Source organism: Hydra vulgaris, chromosome 11, assembly GCF_038396675.1.
Source record: "Hydra vulgaris chromosome 11, alternate assembly HydraT2T_AEP".
Taxonomy (NCBI): Eukaryota; Metazoa; Cnidaria; class Hydrozoa; order Anthoathecata; family Hydridae; genus Hydra; species Hydra vulgaris.
Window position 1 is genome coordinate 40,720,689 of NC_088930.1, and position 21,301 is coordinate 40,741,989.

Here is a 21,301-nt window from a genome sequence, read left to right on the forward strand (position 1 = left end):
ATTTTGTCAATGCCCGCACTTTTATTAATTTAAAGACTATTAAAAGCATTCCTTAACTCGCTTAGATTTAAATTAGATTCTTCCATAATAGTATTACACGGTTTAATATAAGATTCAAACTTTATGGTACTTGGCGGAATTTTACTCGCCAATTTCGGCCCTACTTCAAGAAATAATTAGTTTGGATTTTCAGCTATTTTTTTTTTATCATAAATCATTTCCCCGTCAATTAAAAGCTTATGGGGGCGATTATTTTTTACACATTTATTTTTACCAATTATTTGTTTAATTATATTCCACGTTTTTTTAGTGTCGCCGTTGGTTTTTTCCAACAACTTTGCATAATAAATTTTTTTGGAGTATTTTTTTGTTTTTTCAAATAAATTTTTATAGTGTTTGTTGTTTATTTCATTTTTATATGTTTTATGCTTTAAATATTTAACATAAGGTTATTGTTTTTTCTTAGACGATTTTATTAGTCCCTCGGTCATCCAGGGGTTTAAAAGAGACTTGGATTTTATAATTATTTTTTTAACAGGAAATGCTGTCATACTGTTTACAGAATTGCGCTGAAAATAGTTCATATGCATTATTGACTTCATGGGATTGTATATAAATAAGATTCAAATCAATATTTCTGATAAAAGAGTTCGAAAATACAATAAAGAGTTTTCATTGATCTGTCGCGTTAAAATTGTAGAGTTCGAGGGGGAGTTATTTTGGGTAATGTTACCATTATTTAAGAATATTGGAAAGTGATCTGTTAAATCAGTTTTGATTATGCCCGTTCCTAAACGATAGTTTTGAAAATTTTTAGTAACTATATTATCAAGTAATGACGATGTAGTCTTAGTTATTCTCGTTGACTTATTTATTGTTAGTATTAGGTTATATTGGGTTAGAGTATCTGAAAAGTATAGAACATTTTTATTTGAAGCATAACTAAGCAAATTTAAGTTAAAATCACCATTAAGTAAAAATGTTTCCGTGTTAAACTAGTTTTGGTTAAAAAACTGCTTAAATAAGTTTTAAATTTTTTTAAACTACCAGATGGTTGTCTATAAATAGAATTAATAACAATATTTTTGGTGGTTTTGTTTCTAATTTCTATGCGCAACGACTCGCAGTCTGTTTCATTAACATTAAGATCATTACGTAAAATAAAGTTAATTGATTTGTGGACAAAAATATTAACACCGCCACGGGCATAGTTAAAACGCGGTTGGTGAACTGATACGTAATTAGTTAATGCAAAATTTGAATTTTTTCCGTTGGTTTTAAGCCAAGTTTCCGTGATACAAATTATTCGAAATTCGTGGTTTAGTTGATGCAATAAGAGTTTAAGATTTTCAAAATTTTTGTTAATATTTCGAATGTTTACATTTAATGTGGAAAAGTTATTTTTGTTCTGACAGAGATATTGAGTAGATTCAGAAATTGGATAATATTCGCTTTCTAAATTTTTTCCATTAAAATATTTATCATATTTATACAAGCAAAATATTTATACAAGCATTCTTGTTATTATTATTATTATTATTATTATTATTATTTTTATTTTTAATTTAATATATTTCAGTAATATAGTTTACATAGTTTACATTTTTATCTTTATAACTTGTTGGCTAAGTGATTCAAGAAATTATTATAAGATTTAAACAGCTTCATGTTTTTGTTAAAAAATATACCATTTTTACTTGAATAATAACTACAAATCTCAATTTCATAGTATATAATGACTGTAATAATGACTATGATAAAATTAATTAAGAAGAGTTCCTCGTTGAAAAAAAAAGACTGATATATATTATTTGTTGCTACATCGCAAGATTAAAAAAATCAAGGATGGATAGTGTTCAACTTGAACTTTTGCAGTTCATTCTAAATTACAGTCTAGAAAATTAAGTTCCTAATAGAGTTATACTGCTACAAGTTTTCTTCACAGTTGCTGTAAGTGTTGCTAGTTCCCAGTCGGCACAACTCGTTTAAAAGTTACGCGTGGTTTCTGTTGCGTGTTTAAAACTCCCGAAAACACCAAGAATAACACGTGTCAAGAATAGGGTTTTGATTCCGTGAAATTAACTACTATATTTTACCAAAAAACCAGTTTGGATAATAAGTTTTTAGTGATGGTTTTTCAGTTACAAAAATGGAGTATTAAATTATCAAAAGTTTTCGCAACGAATGTGAAACCATTACTAAAAGCACGCGATTTTTTAAATTTATTGCATTTTTATTATTCGGAAGGTTTTAGAGTGTGTATCAAGAACATTCAGGAAAACATTTGTCGAGAAAATTATATGTTAAATAAATTCAGTTTTTGTTAAGTACTAGCATGTGTATATATATATATATATATATATATATATATATATATATATATATATATATATATATATATATATATATATATATATATATATATATATATATATATATATATATATATATATATATATATATATATATATATATATATATATATATATATATATATATATATATATATATATATATATATACACATATATATATATATATATATATATATATATATATATATATATATATATATATATATATATATATATATATATATATTTAAATATATTTATATATATACATATAAATATAAATATATATATATATCTATATGCACATATATAAATATATATATATATATATGTGTGTATTTATATGCACATATATATATATATATGTATATATATATATATATATATATATATATATATATATATATATATATATATATATATATATATATATATATATACACACACACACACACACAAGCACACACACATATATAAATATACACGTGTGTATATATATGTGTATATATATATATATATACATATATATACACACACGTGTATCTATATACATACACACTTATGTATCTATATAATTTATACAATGTATATTTTATATATGTATGTATAATACATATATAAAATATGTATGTGTTTATTTATGTATTCATATGTATATATGTGTGCATGTATAAGTCTATATATTATGTATGTATGTATAAAAAGAAAATATATATATATATATATATATATATATATATATATATATGTATATATATATATATATATACATACATACATACACTTGTAAATAAATGTATATGTTATGTATACGTAATATATACACATATACACACATATGTGTGTTTGTTTCGGAGTATGTATATTTGTGTGTATTTGTATCTGTATGTATTTTTGCGATGAATATATATATATATATATATATATATATATATATATATATATATATATATAAAATACATTTTTTGTGTTAACAGTATTATTGTTATTATTATTAGTATTGTTATTATTGTTATATATTTGAAAAATACTAGTGTTGTTCCTATATAAATGTGTGTGTACTAAATGCTATAGGATATCTTTTTAATAATAATTATTTAACAAAAATGAAAAGAACAAGTTCAGCATAGTAGAAAGAATATATGAAAAAATATTGATTAGCCTTAGCTGGAATTTATTTCCTGAATGTTTAAATTTGTCTTCGAGCTGCGAGGCTGCACCAATTTACTACCTATGCTTCAATAAACTTTCTCTACCAATATTGACACCAAAATCTAGTAATACTTTGTTGCAAAATACTGTCCGTAAGTAAATTTACTTATCTGTAAATCAATTGTTTATATTTGAAAATTATTATGTAAATGTTAATTTAATTTTTAATTGTTTGAGAAGAGACAAAAATGAGTCAGCAGTATTAAAAATATGGCATGAGCTGAAGCCAGCAAGAAAATTTCTTACATAGTCTATCTAATTGCAGAAATGATATATTTTTTTGCTGATAAAGGTAAGGGTCTATTATCAAGCAGACTATGGCTAGTGATATGCATTAGCACATATTGAACTTTTTTTGTTTTGTTTGTGTGTATATAGAGATTTAAAATGACACTAATATTTCTGGTAAATTTTGTTTTTGCAAATTTTATCTTTTAGGAGTTTTACCGTTATCACATAATCTAGATGAAGGCAATATATTTATAGAAGACTTCAGAAACTTAATGAAGATAATAATATTAATGTTGATTAAGGTAGGTGACTATTAATGAACAGGGGGCATGTGTGCATTTGGTTTTTTTAAATGTATGTATAACTTATATTTATTACCTATATTTGAGTGTATATTAGTCTAATTTATCTTAAAACAGGATATTTGCACTTTAACAAGCAACAAAACCTAAATGAGATGGTTTCGAATCAACCTTTAAAGATTTCTATATTTATAAGCAAAAATCAATTAAGAGAGGATTTACATCCTGGTACAAATGCTAATGAAAATACTTGTGCATACTCGGGCTTCTGGGTCTTTCCAAAGTAATAACTTATTTGCATTTAATTTAAAAGTTTATAATATTTATAAAGTACAATAGTATATTTGATGAATTATGTTTCTTAATTGGTTTCATAAATTCTTAAAGGGCGTCTCTTATTTACGTTGAAGTAGGCTCTAAAAAACAATTTGAAAAGAAGAATGAAGGGTCGATTCCGTTTAAATGTACAGACACAAACAAGCGTGATTAATAAGGAAAAAAGCAATTTTACTCTTCCATCGAATCATCACTCTGGTTTTTTCAAACAGCATTTTTTATAGTGCATTTATTTAGGTTCAATACAAAACAATAGACTAAGATAATCATTTATTTTGTTATTTATTATAAAACTTGGCGAATCATCAAAAACCATTACCAATACAGATCGACCAAAAAATCAGACAAACGAAACCTCTCCCATGGGTGATGCCATGTTTTAGCGTAAAGTGATTGTATCACACCATTACATAAAAAGAAATTTGGGCTACTGCAATAGTTTTTAGATAAAGATTTGAATGAAATTAAATATGAACAGGTTACCTCAATTGAGGAATTAGTAAAGTTCAAGACCCGATTTTTAAGAAAAATTAAAATAACATTTGATGCTACTGGAATTGTTTGTAAAAATGCGAAAGCGTATTTTTATACGATTTTAGATTTTATAATGACGGAAGAGGCGATCAATCGAAATTAAATATTATGTATGGTAACCATGTGCCAAACGTCTTTTATTAGCTTATTTTTAATGATTTGGTTTTTTATTTCTTCGTTTATTTTTTCTTTGTAGTATTATTGTAAAATAATTTACCTTAAAAAACAAAAATAAAACAACAAAATTGTCGTAAATATAATGTAGTATATATAAAAAAAGGTTTAAACGGTTTAAAGCTATAAACGTGTCTAACAAAACCTACGTATTTTTGGTTTATCATTAAACCGTGCTGAACACTTGCTAGTTCAGGCATAAATTTGGAAAACTTATGCCTGAACTAACTTATGGCATTAAATAAAGTTTCCGTTTGGAAACTTTATTAAATGGCTTAAGTCCGTTTTAGACGATAGAAAACACGAATTTAAAACCTAATAAAACACGAGTTTAAAACCTCAAAAACACGTATTTAAAACATAAAAAACTCGTGTTTGAAACCGTTAAAAACACGTGTAAAACTCCAGTTAAACTTCCCGTGAAATCCACGTGTTTTTGGTTTACGCCTGGATCGTAACAAACACGTATTTAAACGGGTTTTAATTCCGAGATTAAAACCAGATGTGCCGTCTGGGTTGTGAGAGAACTTTTTCAAAAATAAAATTGATAAAATGTTACCTTAGGTCTTCAATGAGTAACCTGCGTTCAAGAAACTTTGCCATATTATTTATCGAACAAAAACGGAGTATTGAAATTGACTTTTAAAAGTCTTTTTGATGATTTTGCTAATAGAAGAATCAAAAGAATAAGCCTTAAAAATTTCGCAAAAATGTCAATTTTTTGTAATTAAAAATCAAGTTATCAATAACCCTATATCAAAAGAAACTTTTGATAAATGCAATTGTTAATCTTTTTATGAGGAGGGAGTGGGGGCAGCGCAAACCAAATCCCAACACGGTCGGTATAAACCCGGGCTACGCCGCGTTTGTAGTTATTTATTTATCTAGTTTTTGTAATAAAAACACTATAGATGAACACTACTAAACTTATACACTATAGATGAACACCACAACACTTTTAGCTGCTCGTCTTTTTTTTTCAAAATTAACATTGCTAAGCGCCAAACCTTATATTTAAAAATAAATCTTCTGAAAAAAATGTTCTAAAAATAATCTTTAACAATATTATTGTATAAATCCAAGTTGTCTTGATGATCTGGGGGTGACATAACTGAAGCGTTATCTGGTGTTGACATTTTTCACATAATCGAGATTTAAATGTATGTAATTTTCGCGGTCAGCAATTCCTGTATGAGTAATACATTGATATAAATCAAAAGCTTTTTCGAATGTTTTTTTACTATAATCATTTCTAAATTCACTACGAAGTGCTTCAAGGTTTTTATTGAATAGGTCATTTCCATATTGAGATTTTGTTAGATCGATGTAATATTTGAGCTTTTCAAGGGTGTACAACTTTTCAACAACTTGATCAAAATTTGTATCAATTATCAAACATTTTTTCATAACTTCTTTTAATCTAAGAACGTTTTGACTCCATTTCTGTTCGTTTTTCAATCTACTTATTCCAAAAACAATACCTGCGACTGCTCCGAGTCCAATTGGGGTTGCTGCAGTGCAAGCCAGTGTTTTAATAAATTCATTCCGATCGCCGCATTTACCTATAACATCAAATTCTCCTAATTTAAGATAAGCACGATATAGTTTATGCTTTATTGCAAATTCCATTATTTTTTCATCTTTAACGTAAGTCAAATAATTTTTTTTTTTAATGTAATTGAGATAATTTTTGTATGAGTAGTAAGAACACGGAATATCATTATCAATGTTAAGGTTTACTAACATTTTTCTCTGCAAATCTATCTTTGCAGAAAGCAGACCTTGGAAAAAAAAATATTCTTTATAATTTTTTATAGAAGAATATGTTCTCTCATAATTGCTATACAAAACATCATTGAAATTGTAAGTTGCGTAATACCGAGCAAGAAACACATGTGTTGCTTTATCAAAACATAATTTTGTCTCGTCAACAGTCATCCGAATTAAGCTGGTCATTAAATCGTTTGCTTGTATTTTGTACTGCTCTTCTTTAATTAATTCAATTTGGTTTTTTTTTGCAAATTTATATAAATTTTTGCCCAAACCATAGACAGCACTTTGTGGATTAATGAACTGGCCTAACATACCCGTTATAGAAGTACTATTTTCAAGTACTGAAAAAAATCCATCTATTAATTTTTCCAAATCTCCAAAGGAAATGTCATTTATTGACTCAATTTTTAAATTGTTAGCCCCTAAAAGATTACAGGCTTCTATAGCTTTAGTTATTGCTTGGTTTGCAAGATGATTAATATTGTTTTTGTTGACATCATCTGCAGCGCTTTTTAATTCTTTAAACTTGGCTCCCATGATATCTGTTAATATTTTTTCCTCTCCTTTACGTGGTTTTATTATTGAAACCTGGCCTTGTGACAATGATTCTTTTGCCAAGTCGTTTAGTTTGTTACGTAATGTTCTAAAGTTCGTTTCTGATAACTGTTCTATTTGTTTAATTTTATTGTTGATAATTTCTCTATCATTTTTTATAATTTCTTCAATATTATTTTGTCGATCATTGATGTGCTCAATATCTTTCTTTAAATTTTGATTCTTTGATATCAAACTTACTTTATTTAATAGGGATTCTTGATGAACTAATTTTAACTCCTCCTCCAAAGTAGTTATCCTTTCTACCAACTGTTCATATTCATGCAGCATCGACAAATGTTTTTCAAAGTATTCTTTTGGCAATTGTTTAGTATCAATGCAGTTAGCTTCTAAAGTTGCCATCAACTTACAAGCATTAACGGTTTCGAACAGAACCATTATTTCAACTTTTTTTTTGTACTTAAATATAGAACTTTACTTTAGTTTTATGTTTTAGATGGCTGTAGTTCTTAACGCAATCAATAGATTGCTAGATTGCTTAACGCAATCGATAGGTTTAGATTTGAATTTTATTTAACAAAGACATCAGCAAGTTTACTTATGCTCAAATAAAATGTTAGGAGAAAATGTGTAATTACTTTGAAAAAAAATCAATTTAAAACTACGCACAAGCTTTAATCAAAACAAGAGAAATGAAATTTAAAAAATGCTTTTAATGACTAGTTTGGCTGACTAATTTTAGAAAGTAAACCATAATGCTTTTAAAAATGCTATTGTTAAAAATACAATTTGTAATTTTCTTCCAACGTTTAAAAATGTAGTTTAAACAAATAGTTTAAAATCGTTTTTTAGTGAACTAACAAACATAATACAAAAATAATGCATTGCGATGAAATGCTTGATTTATATACGTCATAAAAATGAACGTTTTATTTACATAAAAACTTCTTTTAATTTACAGTTACAAAATTACAACATGAAATAGAGTTGACTCTCGATATCTTAGCAACTCATTGAAAAAAGTTCGAGATATTGAGAGGATTTTGGCTCAAACGAGTGCGCAAGGGACGGGAAATAAAGCTCGAGATACACAGAAGTTCTAGATATCGAGTAATAGAGATATCGAGAGTCAACTACAACAAAACTTTCGCCTCAGTTTACTTTCCCCAAAAGCCAGTGCTGTTTATTATCCCTTCATATTAAGGGTATTGGAAGCTCTACATTGTCATAACTTTCAAACACATACATTTTATTTTATAAAATTTAAAATTTATTGGGTAATATAAATTTAGTTTAAGATATAAGTAATATAAAACCCATTAAATTGTTGCTCTCACATTTAGGTTGAGCCTAACCTAAATGAGAGAGCAATAATTTAATGAGTTATAATATATTTTGCTTCCTAATAGAAGTCAGACGTTTAAGGGTTTTTTTGTTCTTAGGCTCCAATCACAGCAATTTTTTGAAAGCATAAAACATAACTCATTTGGTATAAGCGTAAAATATTTGGAGTTTGCTCCTGTCTGAAATCACTGAAATCTCCATTTTTTAAACATTTTTAAATATCGATGAAAGCTGCCGCGATCCCTGTATCTCTAAGGTAGATGAATGTCTAAATTTTCTGCAGTTCGAAACTTTGTGCAAATATATTGATATATATTATATGTTTTTAAATATAGTTTAAGTAAAATGTAACATTTTTAAAAAAAGTTTAAAATCATTTATAATAGCAGGCACTACAAGAACAAGAAGCCAAGATTAATCTTCCTAACTTTCAAGAAAACATTAAAAAGAAATCTATTTGCATAATGTTAACTATTTATGAATCTAAAACCTACTTAAAGTATTTATGAAACATGGTAATAAAACATATATAAAGGTAAAAAAAATCAAAATTATTATATACATTCAACATGTATTAGCAATCTACAAACTATAAATTTTCAAAAATCAAATGACTACAAATTAGGAACATTATTACCCAGCAAACATGCCAGCGCACAGTGGGCCAGTAGGTGGACAAAATTGGAAAAATTTTAGTTGTCTAATCTTGAAAACCTATTTAATTTTAGTATCTACATATTATAGGAGAAATCTATTGATAATTTATTTATATTAAATCCCTTAGTTACCAGGACTCTAAGCATTTGAATATTGAGATAAAATAAAAAAAAAATAAAAATTATAAATAAGTAATCAACGGTGACATCAACGTTGTGTTATATTTCAATTACATCTACGTTTTTGAAACAAAAAATTAGTACATGTTATTCTAGAGTATTTAGAGATAAGAAAAACCAATGTGTGAAATAAATTTGTCATAGCATGTTATCTTAGTTATACTTTGAAAATCACAGATTAAAAAAAAAAATTTCTTAAGAAACTTATTTTTTGCCGCACAATAACTAATAATTACCACAATTTGCCATGTGTTGTCTTATATTTATTTGAGCTATATGATGCTTCAATCGAGTTTTAATTGATTGCTCGTCCCCTTAAATCCCCGTTCAGATTTTATGTATGTTTTAACTTGGTTGCTATGGTACTAAATTTTGCATAGCAACAACTCATTTTTACATTAACGTTGTTTTAACAGTATTTTACTTGCGCTAAATACACAATATTGGGGGTATGTATTAAAATGAGATTCAGAATTCTTATGAGGTTAACTTTTTTTGGTTACTATGGATACCTTACTTTGCATAACATAGCAACAACATATTTTCGGTAGTTGTTAGTAATTTAATTACTAACACTGACAGTAATTTAATTATTTTTAATTTTAATTACTAACACTTGTAGTAACTTAATTACTAACAAGTATTAGTAGTCCAGGCGGCATATATATTATAACATTTTACTTTTAAATACAAAATACTTGTTACAATAATTATTTAGATATGGTTTTGTTAAACTTAGACATTCATAATTTTCTCCAAAAAAACAATCTTAGTATTTCAAAACAAAATATTACTGAAGATATATTAAAATTTATTCAGCCAAAATTTGCTGATTTTAAAGACGTTGATTTTAGACATGCTGTTCAACGATTTGTTTACTTGTATAAAAAAAAGTGGAAATCTGCAAACTATACTGTGAAAAATTTTGAAAAGAAGTTTGTGAACTGGCTTAATGAATATTTAATTTTCAGAAAAAAAGACAATGAACCAACTGCAAATAGACGTGGTCGAAAACTAGTTGCATTTGATAATAGTTCTAATAAAACTAAAAAACGGTGTGTATCTTGTTTAATTGAATCTCATTCATCCAATGAATTATTTTTTGCTGCTAATAAAAAATTTAGAGATGAATCTGTTGTTATTGCTGCCAAGAATGTTTTAAATATATCAAATACAGATAAAGCAACTAAATATTCAGCAGACGAAGCACTGGCTTTAATAATTGATGCAAGTCTGACAAAAGCTTCCTATCAATTGATTAGAAGCGGAGCCTTGGAGAAAGAATATAACATCTACCCCGCTTACAATGATGTCAGAGATGCAAAATTGAAATGTTATCCTGCAAACATAACAGTGGAGGACTATTCAGCTTCAGTTCCTTTAAAAGATTTAATGACTCATACTTTGCAAAGAATCTGTGCAGTTCAGGAACCTGTGCTAAGGCACTTGATATTGAACGACAAAGCAATAAAAACAATGACACTAACGTGTAAGGCTGGTTTTGATTGTGCTACTGGCCAAAGCATTTATAAACAAGTTTTATCAGAACTCGACATTAACAGAGATTTAAAGCGTGAAGAATCATTATTTATTACTTGTCTTGTCCCATTGGATTTGACTGGATTTAACAACAGCAACGAAAAAGTGCCTATTTGGAGAAATCAAAAGTCGTCCTCCACAGCCTATTGTAGACCCATAAGATTTGCATACAAAATGGAATCCAAGGAATCTGTGATTGAAGAAGATCAGTACATTAAAAATGAGATAGAAAGCTTGGGTATGATTTTATTAGAGGTTTGCGGATCTTCTATTGAAGTGAATTGTATTATTGAACTTACAATGATTGATTGGAAGGTTCAAACAATATTATCTGAAAAAAATAACTCATACCAATGCTGTTCAGTGTGTGGTGTCTCTCCAAAAAATATGAATAGTCTTGATATCCTTAATATAGATTATACTAACAGAGAGATCAAATATGGTCTTTCCAGTCTTCATGCATGGATTCGATTTTTTGAGATGTTATTGCACATTTCATATAAAAAAGAAACAAGAAAGTGGCAAGCAAGATCTAAAGAACACAAAGAAAAGGCATCTGTAGCTAAACAAAAGATTCAGACTGATTTTATAAACAAAATGGGACTTGTTGTTGATTTCCCTAAAAGTGGTGGTTCTGGAACAAGTAATGATGGCAATACCTCAAGGCGTGCTTTTGCAGCATATGAACAAACAGCTGAAATTCTGCGTATTGACCAAAACCTTATATTCAGATTTTACATTTTCTTGGTAACGCTCTCTTCAGGATATGAAATAGACTGCTTAAAGTTCAAGGATTATTGTTTTGACACTTTTAGACTATATGTGTCCCTTTATCCATGGTATTACATGGCTCAATCAGTTCACAAAGTATTGATACATGGACATGACATAGTTAAAAGCCTTACATTACCCATCGGACTTATGTCAGAGGAAGCTCAAGAGGCTAGAAATAAAGACTTTAAATCTTATCGCGAAAATTTCAGCCGAAAAACATCCAGAAAAGCAACAAATACTGATCTTATCAATAGACTCCTAGTTTCCAGTGATCCTGTTATTTCATCATTGCGTAAATCAACATCACACCAAACAAATCATAAAGCTTTTCCTTCAGATGTTTTACAATTACTTAAACAATCTTCAAACGATATTATTGTTTTATAATTTTTTGATGTAATTTAAAATTGATAACGTTTTCTTGCACTATTTTTTGCTTTTATTATTCCTAAAACATTATTTACCTAAATACTCAATTTTTATTCAATATAGGTGGGTCAAAAATTCGATAAGATATTCAAATATCAATTTACCACTTTGTAACTAAGGAAAGTATCCGGTAACTAAGCAATATAAGTATCCATAACAACTAAATTTAAAAAATTATCACTTTTGTAAGAAGTGTGATCTCATATTGGTACTCATGCCAAATTTAGTGAATATAGCATTTATAAAATATCTGCAGATAACAAAAGTAGGTTGTTGCTAAGCAAAATAAAGGTATCCATAGCAACGAAATAAAAAAGTATTACCTTCATAAAAAGCGCAGACATCATATTAGTACTCATACTAATTTTAGTGAATATAGCTCTAATATTAAATTAGTTATGAATTTTGTCCAGTAAAAGTGCATTCTGGCCCACTGTGCAGCGTTGAATCATCGTTGAAAACCGGTCGTAGCGTAGTAAAAATGTTACAGTCACAAAAACAACGTGTTTTCAACGTTGAATCAATGTTTGTTTTTGTATACTAAATTGGGATAAATTGAAACGTTGAATAAGCGTTGAGATTGTAATGAAATTTAGCTTCTCAAGAAACAACGTTTATTCAACGTGGAATCAACTTACGCAATAAGCCTTTTTAAAGACGATTCAAAATTTATGCTTTATCAACGTTAAAAATAAACCGCCTTTTAAACGTCACATTTTCAACGTTGAATAAGCGTTTAATTTCAACGTATATTATCTTCTCAAAATATCGCGTTAATTCAATTTTGAATATTAGTACGCAAATAATCCCTGTAAAAACGTCGCAAAGTTTAAGATTTATCAACATTAGACATAAGCTGCTTTTTCAGCGTATTTAAGCAATTTATGAAACAACGTTTATTCAACGTTACATATAGACCAATTTCAAGTGACGTTTAAGCAAAATGTAAACAGTAAGCGCACAGATACTGGCAAGCAAAACAAAATTAAAATAGCGGTTTAACTATTCTTGCGGCGAAAAAACCACGTGATCATTGCGTAATTAAAGAATAAAAGTATCTACCATTATGATATGGGGGCAAACAAACGCGTTGATTTCAGTACAACACTACTTAAACGCTTTGAAAATGTCTTATGATTATCAAGAAAAACTATCAAAAGAGGCTACTGAACGTTATCAAATAAGTTAGATATAATAGATAAGCTTTTTATTAAACTAATAAAGTTTATTACAGGAAATTTTATATTAGGTCACATATTAAACACGCTAATACTATTAGTGTGTTTACTTAATTAAGTAAACGCACTAATACAGTAATAGTGAGTTTACTTAAACACATTAATAGTTTTTTTAGACACATTAATAGTGTGTTTAATATGTAGCCTCTTTTTAACCTTAAGTAGTCTGTTTAACAGCGATCCCTTTGAAAGATGTTAATTACTTTCATAGTAATTAAAAAAAAGAAAACTTTTTTTGCGTAGTCATAAATGTGTACTTCAAGTACTTGCTGCAATTGCCCCAGTCTCCACGCAACCGGTCTGAAGGAATAGATCAAATTACTTGTCTTACGTACTTTTGATCAACTTACTATATTATAAATCGTAAAATATCGTAATAAAACGCGTAATTCGCTAATAAAATTGATAAGCAACCAACAAAAGTAGAAATAAAACAAAAACAGATTTATGAGAAATTATTCAAAGTATCATTAACCAAAAACGTTTCTTATATTTTAAAAATTTCTTTTTTTGTTAAAAACTTGAATGAACTTAACGAATTTACCGTACCTTTGAATCCTTTTTGAAAAGTATTCCATACTTTTGGACCTCGATATAGAATGCTGTACTCTGAATATTTGTTTATTATCCGAGGCAGTTTATATGTGTTGGACATATTCGCTCTAAGATTATAGCTATCATTTTTATTTATTTTAAACTTGTTATTAAAGCTTATAGGAGAGATATTGTGATTATAACGATACATGAAAATTAAATGCTGGTAGATATTTATTTCAAACACATTCATCATTTTCATATCTTTCATTAAAGGCTTAGCGTGTTCACGCCTATTTTTTGAGTAAATGATTCTGCAGGCATGTTTTTGAAGACTATAAATTTTTTTAATCTTTGCCGCTTGAGTACTTGCCCATGAAATGTTTGCATAGCTGATGAGGCTATGAATTAGCCCAAAGTAGATTAATTTAAGACTATTTTTATTGACGTAGGAGCGAACTCGATACATCAAACCTATTATTTTGGTGATTTTTGACTGGATATATATTATATGTGGAAGCCAGGATAATTTTTCATCAACAATGATTCCTAAGAATCTTATATTGGATTGCTTATTTACTAGTTTATCATTTAGAGATAGGTTAGGCAACTTGAGAGGAAGGTTATTAAAGGAAATACTTATTATAAATAATATAAAATACCTATGTCAATAAGTAATACATAAATTACACGGGGATTGCACTTGAAAGTCCGAAAAAAGAACCTCGATGAAAAAAGAACCTCGTCCGAAAAAGGAGCAGGCGATGACTGTTTATTTGCTTAATGACAACAACTTCAAACACAACAATTACTTTACATTTTAATACTGATTATAATATGTAACTAAATATGTAAAAAAGAATTTATAATATAAAAATTCTTTTTTAAATCTGTCGGTATTAGACAGAACAATCTATTTTACAGGCTGAAGAGATTTTACTTGACTTTTTAGAACGAAATTTAGCGTTAAATTACAACTAATCTGTGCAAATATGTCTAAAGGAATGATGGAGTTCAATTAATTCATCATTTTGAAATTATTGCACAGTTTACAGACTAGTCAATAAATAAAACAAAAGTACTACATATTGATTTCTAATAATATTTAAAAACTATGCATTTTGCTTTAAATTTTCCAGTGTAATATCTATTCTGCATATTTTTAATATATGTGGAATAAATGTTATAAATAAAAAATATTTTTCACAGTATAATAATGGAATGATCAAAATTACTAATTATAACAATTTGAACAATAACATTGTAACAATATTTATAAGGTTTATAGTAAATGGTATGAGGATTAACGATATTCCGCCTTGGCTTTTAGAAAATGCTTAACATTAAGGAATTATTAACTTCGTTCATGAAGGTACTCTCTAAAACCAGTAACAGCAGAAACTCTACTAAAGAAAATGGAACCAATTAATGTTGAAAACATTATTTACACATCAATGTCTTATGTATTATGTTAATGTGAAAAATAAAAAAGTAATTTAAAATGTGACCGAATAAATTACAAAGAAGAAACTTCTTTGTGTTTTTGTGACCTAAGAACAACCCTAAAGATAAAAAATGCAACAATAAATATATGTTTTAGTTTAAAACATGATTCTTGGCTTTTAGTGAATGATTAGAAGTAGTGATAATCAAATCTAATAATCATTTATGTTAAATTGGGAACTTTGCTTTGAAAACGGCAGGAATAGTGCCAAGTGATCTCGTTTTTGCATTTTGATTAAGCAATTTAACTTTAAATACATAATATCTATCCACTTCAAAAATAATTTATGACTGTTTGTTTTGCAATGTTGCATGTGAAAGCAATATTTTCAAAGGTGTAATTATTGCATGTATAATTTAATTATATATACCATGACTTGATTATACATTTCTTCTTTTGAATTTCTCCCATCTCTAACTTTTGCAATCAAATATAGTAAAAGTTTTTCCAAAACATCAAACTCTAAATCTGTTAATGTTACACACTTTTCTTTATACATGTTAATGTTTGCATAACTAAATGGAGAATTTGTCTTTAATTTCAAATCTGATACTTCTAAACGAAGATTATATGTTTCTTCACATAAATTAATCATTTCTACGTATATTGCATCTCTTTCTGGATTCTTAATTATTGTTGTTAAATTTATTTGTGCACTCTGTTTTGGTGAATCTGTTATCAAATTAAAATCGATATCTTTGCTAATCAAATTAAAACCTATGTCTTCACTAAATTCAGTTGTTGTTTCTTGTTTGTTCAAGACACTAACATCATCCACTCCAGTCAACGCATTGTTAATATTTATTTGTTCACTGACTTCATCAACTTGAGATTTTTTTGTACACGATATTCTAAAAAAATATTTGTATGCTTCAGGTATATAGTAAATACAAACACAGGCATTTAAAAAAAATATGGTCTGATTCAACTATATTTCATATTAATAAATTTGTGCTCTACAAGCTATTTAACATTATTTTATCTAAAAAAAAGAGTAACAAACGCATAATTTATAAATGCATAACAAAAATAAATTACAACTATTACATACAGTGTTTACAAAAACATTTTAAACAACAAGATAAACTATATACCAAGAGAATTGTTCAATCTATTTATTCTCCTTTCATTTCGAGACAACAATCGGTTATGTCGTTGGGATGATTCCACTATATTTTTTTTAGCACCTAACATATTCACTGATGGAACATCAATATGCTTTTCAAAATTCTCTTTTTTTCCTAAAAGAAAAACATACTTACTATGAATAGGAATATAAAAACAAAAAAATAAGTTAAAGACAAATTTGTGTTCAAATATTTAGATGATTTAAATACAAAACTTACCAGATACAAAATGTTTTGAGCATACATAGATATGTTTTGTATTTGGCGACCAGAATTTGTTTTTGCAAGATGAATCAGTTCTATATATAGCATTAAGCCACAATCTTCTTCTCTTTGAATACAAAATTTAAGTTCGGATGACTTTAGACATTGTTTGAACAACAGAAATCACAGCATTCTTTCACCATTTTCGCAATGTTTGCCCCCATATCATAATGGTAGCCGTTTAGTTAGTTAATGTGACGTCACGTTCGCCGCAACATTTACTTTTACTTGATAAACATAACTATTTAAAATATTAAATAAATTATCAATAAGTAAAAAATGAGTACTTTAAACCCAATTGAAGTAAATCCAGAAAATTTTAATAAAAGTGTTTGGAAGAAAGATATTACAAAGTTGTCTGACATTACTTGGAGAGACGTTTTAATTTTTCTCATAGACACTCCTAGTGAGTTTACAAAAGAAAATACCAAAGCATATAGATGAATTTCAAAGTGTTTACATTTTTTCGGACGCGAAGGACACTGGCAGGATAGAAAGAAAACACGCAAGAGAAAATGTAGAGTGAATCTGAATACTTTTCAACGTTAGAAGAAAAGAATAAAGATGCATATAAAAAAAAGTTAACTTTGTCAAGTGGAATGTTACTTCCCGACCCTTACGTACTTGTAAATTGGAAGAATGACGTTTCAATGATGCCCGACATTACATGGGTTGACATGTACAATTATCTTATTAACTCGCCAAGTAACTTTACACACGATTCAATGAAAGCCTATAAATCATTGGAATCGTACAACTTTTACATTTGTGGGCATGTTCAGGATGTATACTATAATTTAATTGAAGAAAAGAATCAATTTTGTTTCATTAAATCTGAGGTATCGTTGCATATTACAAAGTCTACAGTGAAACTGACAAAAAAAAAATGTTTGAAAAGTTAAAACCATAAAATTCATTTTGAGTGAAATGTAATATGATTTATCTTTTTTTTATTTAATCGACGTTTAATTTGTCTTAGGTGCTTCCAAGTCAAAGACAAGGAAAGAAGCAGAAATGTTACGATGTGTGGGTAGCAATAAATAAAGTTAATGGTTGGATTTTAACAGCAAATTGCAAATGCATGGCAAGGTGAGCGCATTAGTTAAATAATTTAATTCTAATTTTTCTCAAAACAAGTGTTTTAAGAAGTTGAATCGATCATATATTTTTTTAAATTATAGATTGGGCTCTGTGTGTAGTCACATCGGTGCTTTGTTATTTAAGCTTGTTGCATGTGCACAGCTTGGTATAAATAAAATATCTTGCACAAGCAAATTGTGCAGTTGGAAAAAATCGCGTAAATCAGCAACGCCAGCTACACTTAAAAAAATCAATTTTTCCCGACCAAAGAAGCATGAAACTCTTCCAAATATTAGTGACAATGAAAACTCACAGGATGAAAGACCTTACAGCTTTAAGGATCCTATACCAACTTCAGATAGTAAAAAAAAAAAGTTGTTAGAACTCAAAAAATTGTATAAGAATGCTGCTATTCTTCAGTCTGTAGACATTAAAAATGAAAGCAAAGAACATTGTAGTGATACAGATACTGCAGAAGAGGATGACAGTTACAATGAATATAATTTGCCGGAACCACTTACTTCACTATATTTGCCTGCCCCTAAAGGTAAATGGTTCTGCAAGGAATGCATACAAATAAACTGAAGGATATATTATATTTATAAAATTTTTTTAAGAAAAAAAGGTTTTTCACTCCTATGAGCTTGGAGGAACAACACTACTGTTAATATTTACTAATGATGTTATCATTACCATTACATTGTCAAGTAAATCAACTTGAGTTATTGGGATAATGCTCTGAAGAATTCGAAATTTTCTTAACCGTCCAATTACCCTTTCAACATGAATTCTTACATGTGCAATTTGACGTGATTCATCGACTTCAGCAGAAGACATTTGCTTTTTTCCTTTGGTGAATTTTGGTAATTTTAAAATCCCTCCCTGTGTAGCAAATTCTTCAACAAGGGTAAATCCTCTATCAGCAAGTACACAATCTCCATGGGTTATTTTTTCTAAAAATCCGGATTTAATTGTAATTTCTTTATCTGACACTCTGCCACCCCATCCAGGTGATAAAAAACTTACAGCACCTGATGGAGTTATACCAATGAGATATTTAATAGTGTTGTTGTTTTTATAATTTGACCAAGTTTGGGCTCGAGCATGAAGACTAAAAGGTCTTTCAATAAATATTTCCATACAATCAATTATTGCAACACAATTATAAAACTTTTTGCGAAAACTTGTTGGCAAATTTCTTCTCAAAACATGCTTTTCTGGCCAAACAATTAAAAACTTTACATTTTCAGCAATAATTGGAAGCCAAGTTCTATATATTCTAGTAACTGTTGACTCAGAAAACCCAAATCTAAAGCTCAAGTCTTTATTTAAAAATCCAAGTTTGATTTTCATTAATATTAACAATAAATGGTCTTCCATTGGTATATTTGTCATTGGTTTTACAAAATCATTAAATAATGGTAAATACCACAAAAATAAATTTGCATTTGGCAAACCAGTATAAAAAGATAAAAGTGAATTATCATCTTTTAGTTTTTCAAATGAAATATACTGAGAAACATATGCTGATGTTATGGCTTTGTTTAAGGTAATCTTTAATTCAACATTGTTTTTACTCAAAGTTTTGACTTTGGAATGTAGCTCAGCAACAAAATTAACATCATCAGTCTGAGATTCTAAAAAAATAAACATGTAACCATTTATTTTATCAAAGAACGCAAGTAACTTCTTAAAATTAAATTACAACTTATTTACCTTGATTTAATTTGAAAGGGTCAACAGATGTTACTGCATCCATGTTAACTGACATCTGTTCATTTTCAGCTCTTGTTTGAGATAAATTGTCTTCAGTATTTTTTTTTTGTTCTTTTACAGCTTCTTTCAAATCTTTCAATACTTTGATTTTTTTTGAAAAAGATTGCTGTCTGTATAAAAAAACAGATGGAACATAATCAGGACTATTAGGATTGTCCGATTTTTTTCCTAAATAGAGAAAATAAAAATGCAAACTTCTTTTGTTTTATCAAAATAAAAGAAGTTATGTTAAATTAAATACAAACATTGTTTGAAATAAAGATAATAATAACATTATAAAAACTTCTAGTTATCAAAAAAATTAATTAATTACCTGAAATAAAATGTTTACTACATAATCTTGCGTTGTCAATTATACTTGTTGACCAGTTTTCACGTTTTAAAGCTTGCAACCACAAAACTCTTCTGTTATTTGATTCTTCTGTATTTCCTAAAGGAATTCGGTAAAAACTCAAGCTTTTATCGCCTTTTAACCTTTTATTCATACACCCTACAGCACAACAACTGTCAGGCATTATATTTTAGGAGTTTTTAAAAAACTTTAATCTTATTAAGTTACAATGCAGATTATTTACATAAATATTTGTTCAATAAACGTTCACTGTTTGCAAATAGGTTTTTGAATTCCTGCCACCTAGTGCGCATGCGACGGAAATGTAAACATTGAAATTCATCTAAAAATCATTGGAGGCATATAAAACATATTTTTTGTGTGGCCATGTGCAGGATTGTTGGTATGCTCCCAGCATCAACGAAGATTATTGTTTTATAAAAACTAAGGTTATATTTTATTTTTTTATTTATTAATTTGTTTGAGACAACAAGTACAAGGTCCATAGTTGAAATAAACATAATCAGTTATTAATTCTGTTTGCATACACATGTCTTCAAAAAGTTTACTGCATACACAGCTGCATTTTTATATACATATATGTATATGTGTGTATATATATTATATGTTGGTTTTAAACTAATTTGTTAAAAAGTTCCATGTATGATGTATGGGTTTGTCTTCACAAAGATGGGTGGGTTAAAAAAAGCAACTGCACTTGTCCAGTGGGACTAGGTTCAGTTTGCTCACATATTGCAGCTCTACTTTTTAAATTTGAGGCTGCTGTGCACCACCGTTTAAATAGAGAAGATGCGTCAACAAGTCAGCTTTGTTCATGGAATACCTCAAATCGCAGTGTTAATGCAGCACCATTAAGTGCTATGAATTTTAGCAAAAATAAAAAAAGAGGACAGTTACCCTCAATTAATGAGCTTGTATTAAAAAAAAAAAAAAAAAAGTATAAAAGCATCAACTATGTTTAAATTAAATGGGAATTATTCATATGTTGACCCATCATATTGCATATCAGTCAGCGACTTTAACACCTTACGCC

General features: G+C 28.0%; 1 protein-coding gene and 1 long non-coding RNA gene across 3 annotated transcripts; one reads left to right on the forward strand and one right to left on the reverse strand.

The window, feature by feature from the left end:
* The first annotated feature begins 3,407 nt into the window (after positions 1-3,407).
* On the forward strand, positions 3,408-5,172 carry LOC136087646 (uncharacterized). Of its 2 annotated transcripts, none has more exons than XR_010641960.1 (4): positions 3,408-3,858; positions 4,005-4,099; positions 4,217-4,382; positions 4,487-5,172. It is a non-coding gene; the product is annotated as an uncharacterized LOC136087646 (long non-coding RNA). The 2 variants fall into 2 exon arrangements; XR_010641961.1 differs by having other exon boundaries at positions 3,408-3,658.
* Positions 5,173-18,717: 13,545 nt separating this feature from the next.
* Positions 18,718-20,448, reverse strand: LOC136087645 (uncharacterized). The gene is made up of 3 exons (XM_065811083.1): positions 20,230-20,448; positions 19,857-20,084; positions 18,718-19,777 (listed from the first exon to the last, which is right to left on the reverse strand). The coding sequence occupies exons 1-3, from the start codon at positions 20,429-20,431 to the stop codon at positions 18,777-18,779; spliced, it is 1,431 nt and encodes a 476-aa protein (XP_065667155.1). The 5' UTR covers positions 20,432-20,448; the 3' UTR covers positions 18,718-18,776.
* Between the last annotated feature and the right edge of the window lie 853 nt (positions 20,449-21,301).

Bases quoted from the DNA above. Each gene is read 5' to 3' on its own strand.
- LOC136087645 (XM_065811083.1), bottom strand. From the start codon at position 20,431: ATGCCTGACAGTTGTTGTGCTGTAGGGTGTATGAATAAAAGGTTAAAA. The intron at 20,085-20,229 runs GTAATTAATTAA...TTCTCTATTTAG, and splicing joins TAGTAAACATTTTATTTCAG to GAAAAAAATCGGACAATCCT. The intron at 19,778-19,856 runs GTAAATAAGTTG...TTATTTTTTTAG, and splicing joins CCCTTTCAAATTAAATCAAG to AATCTCAGACTGATGATGTT.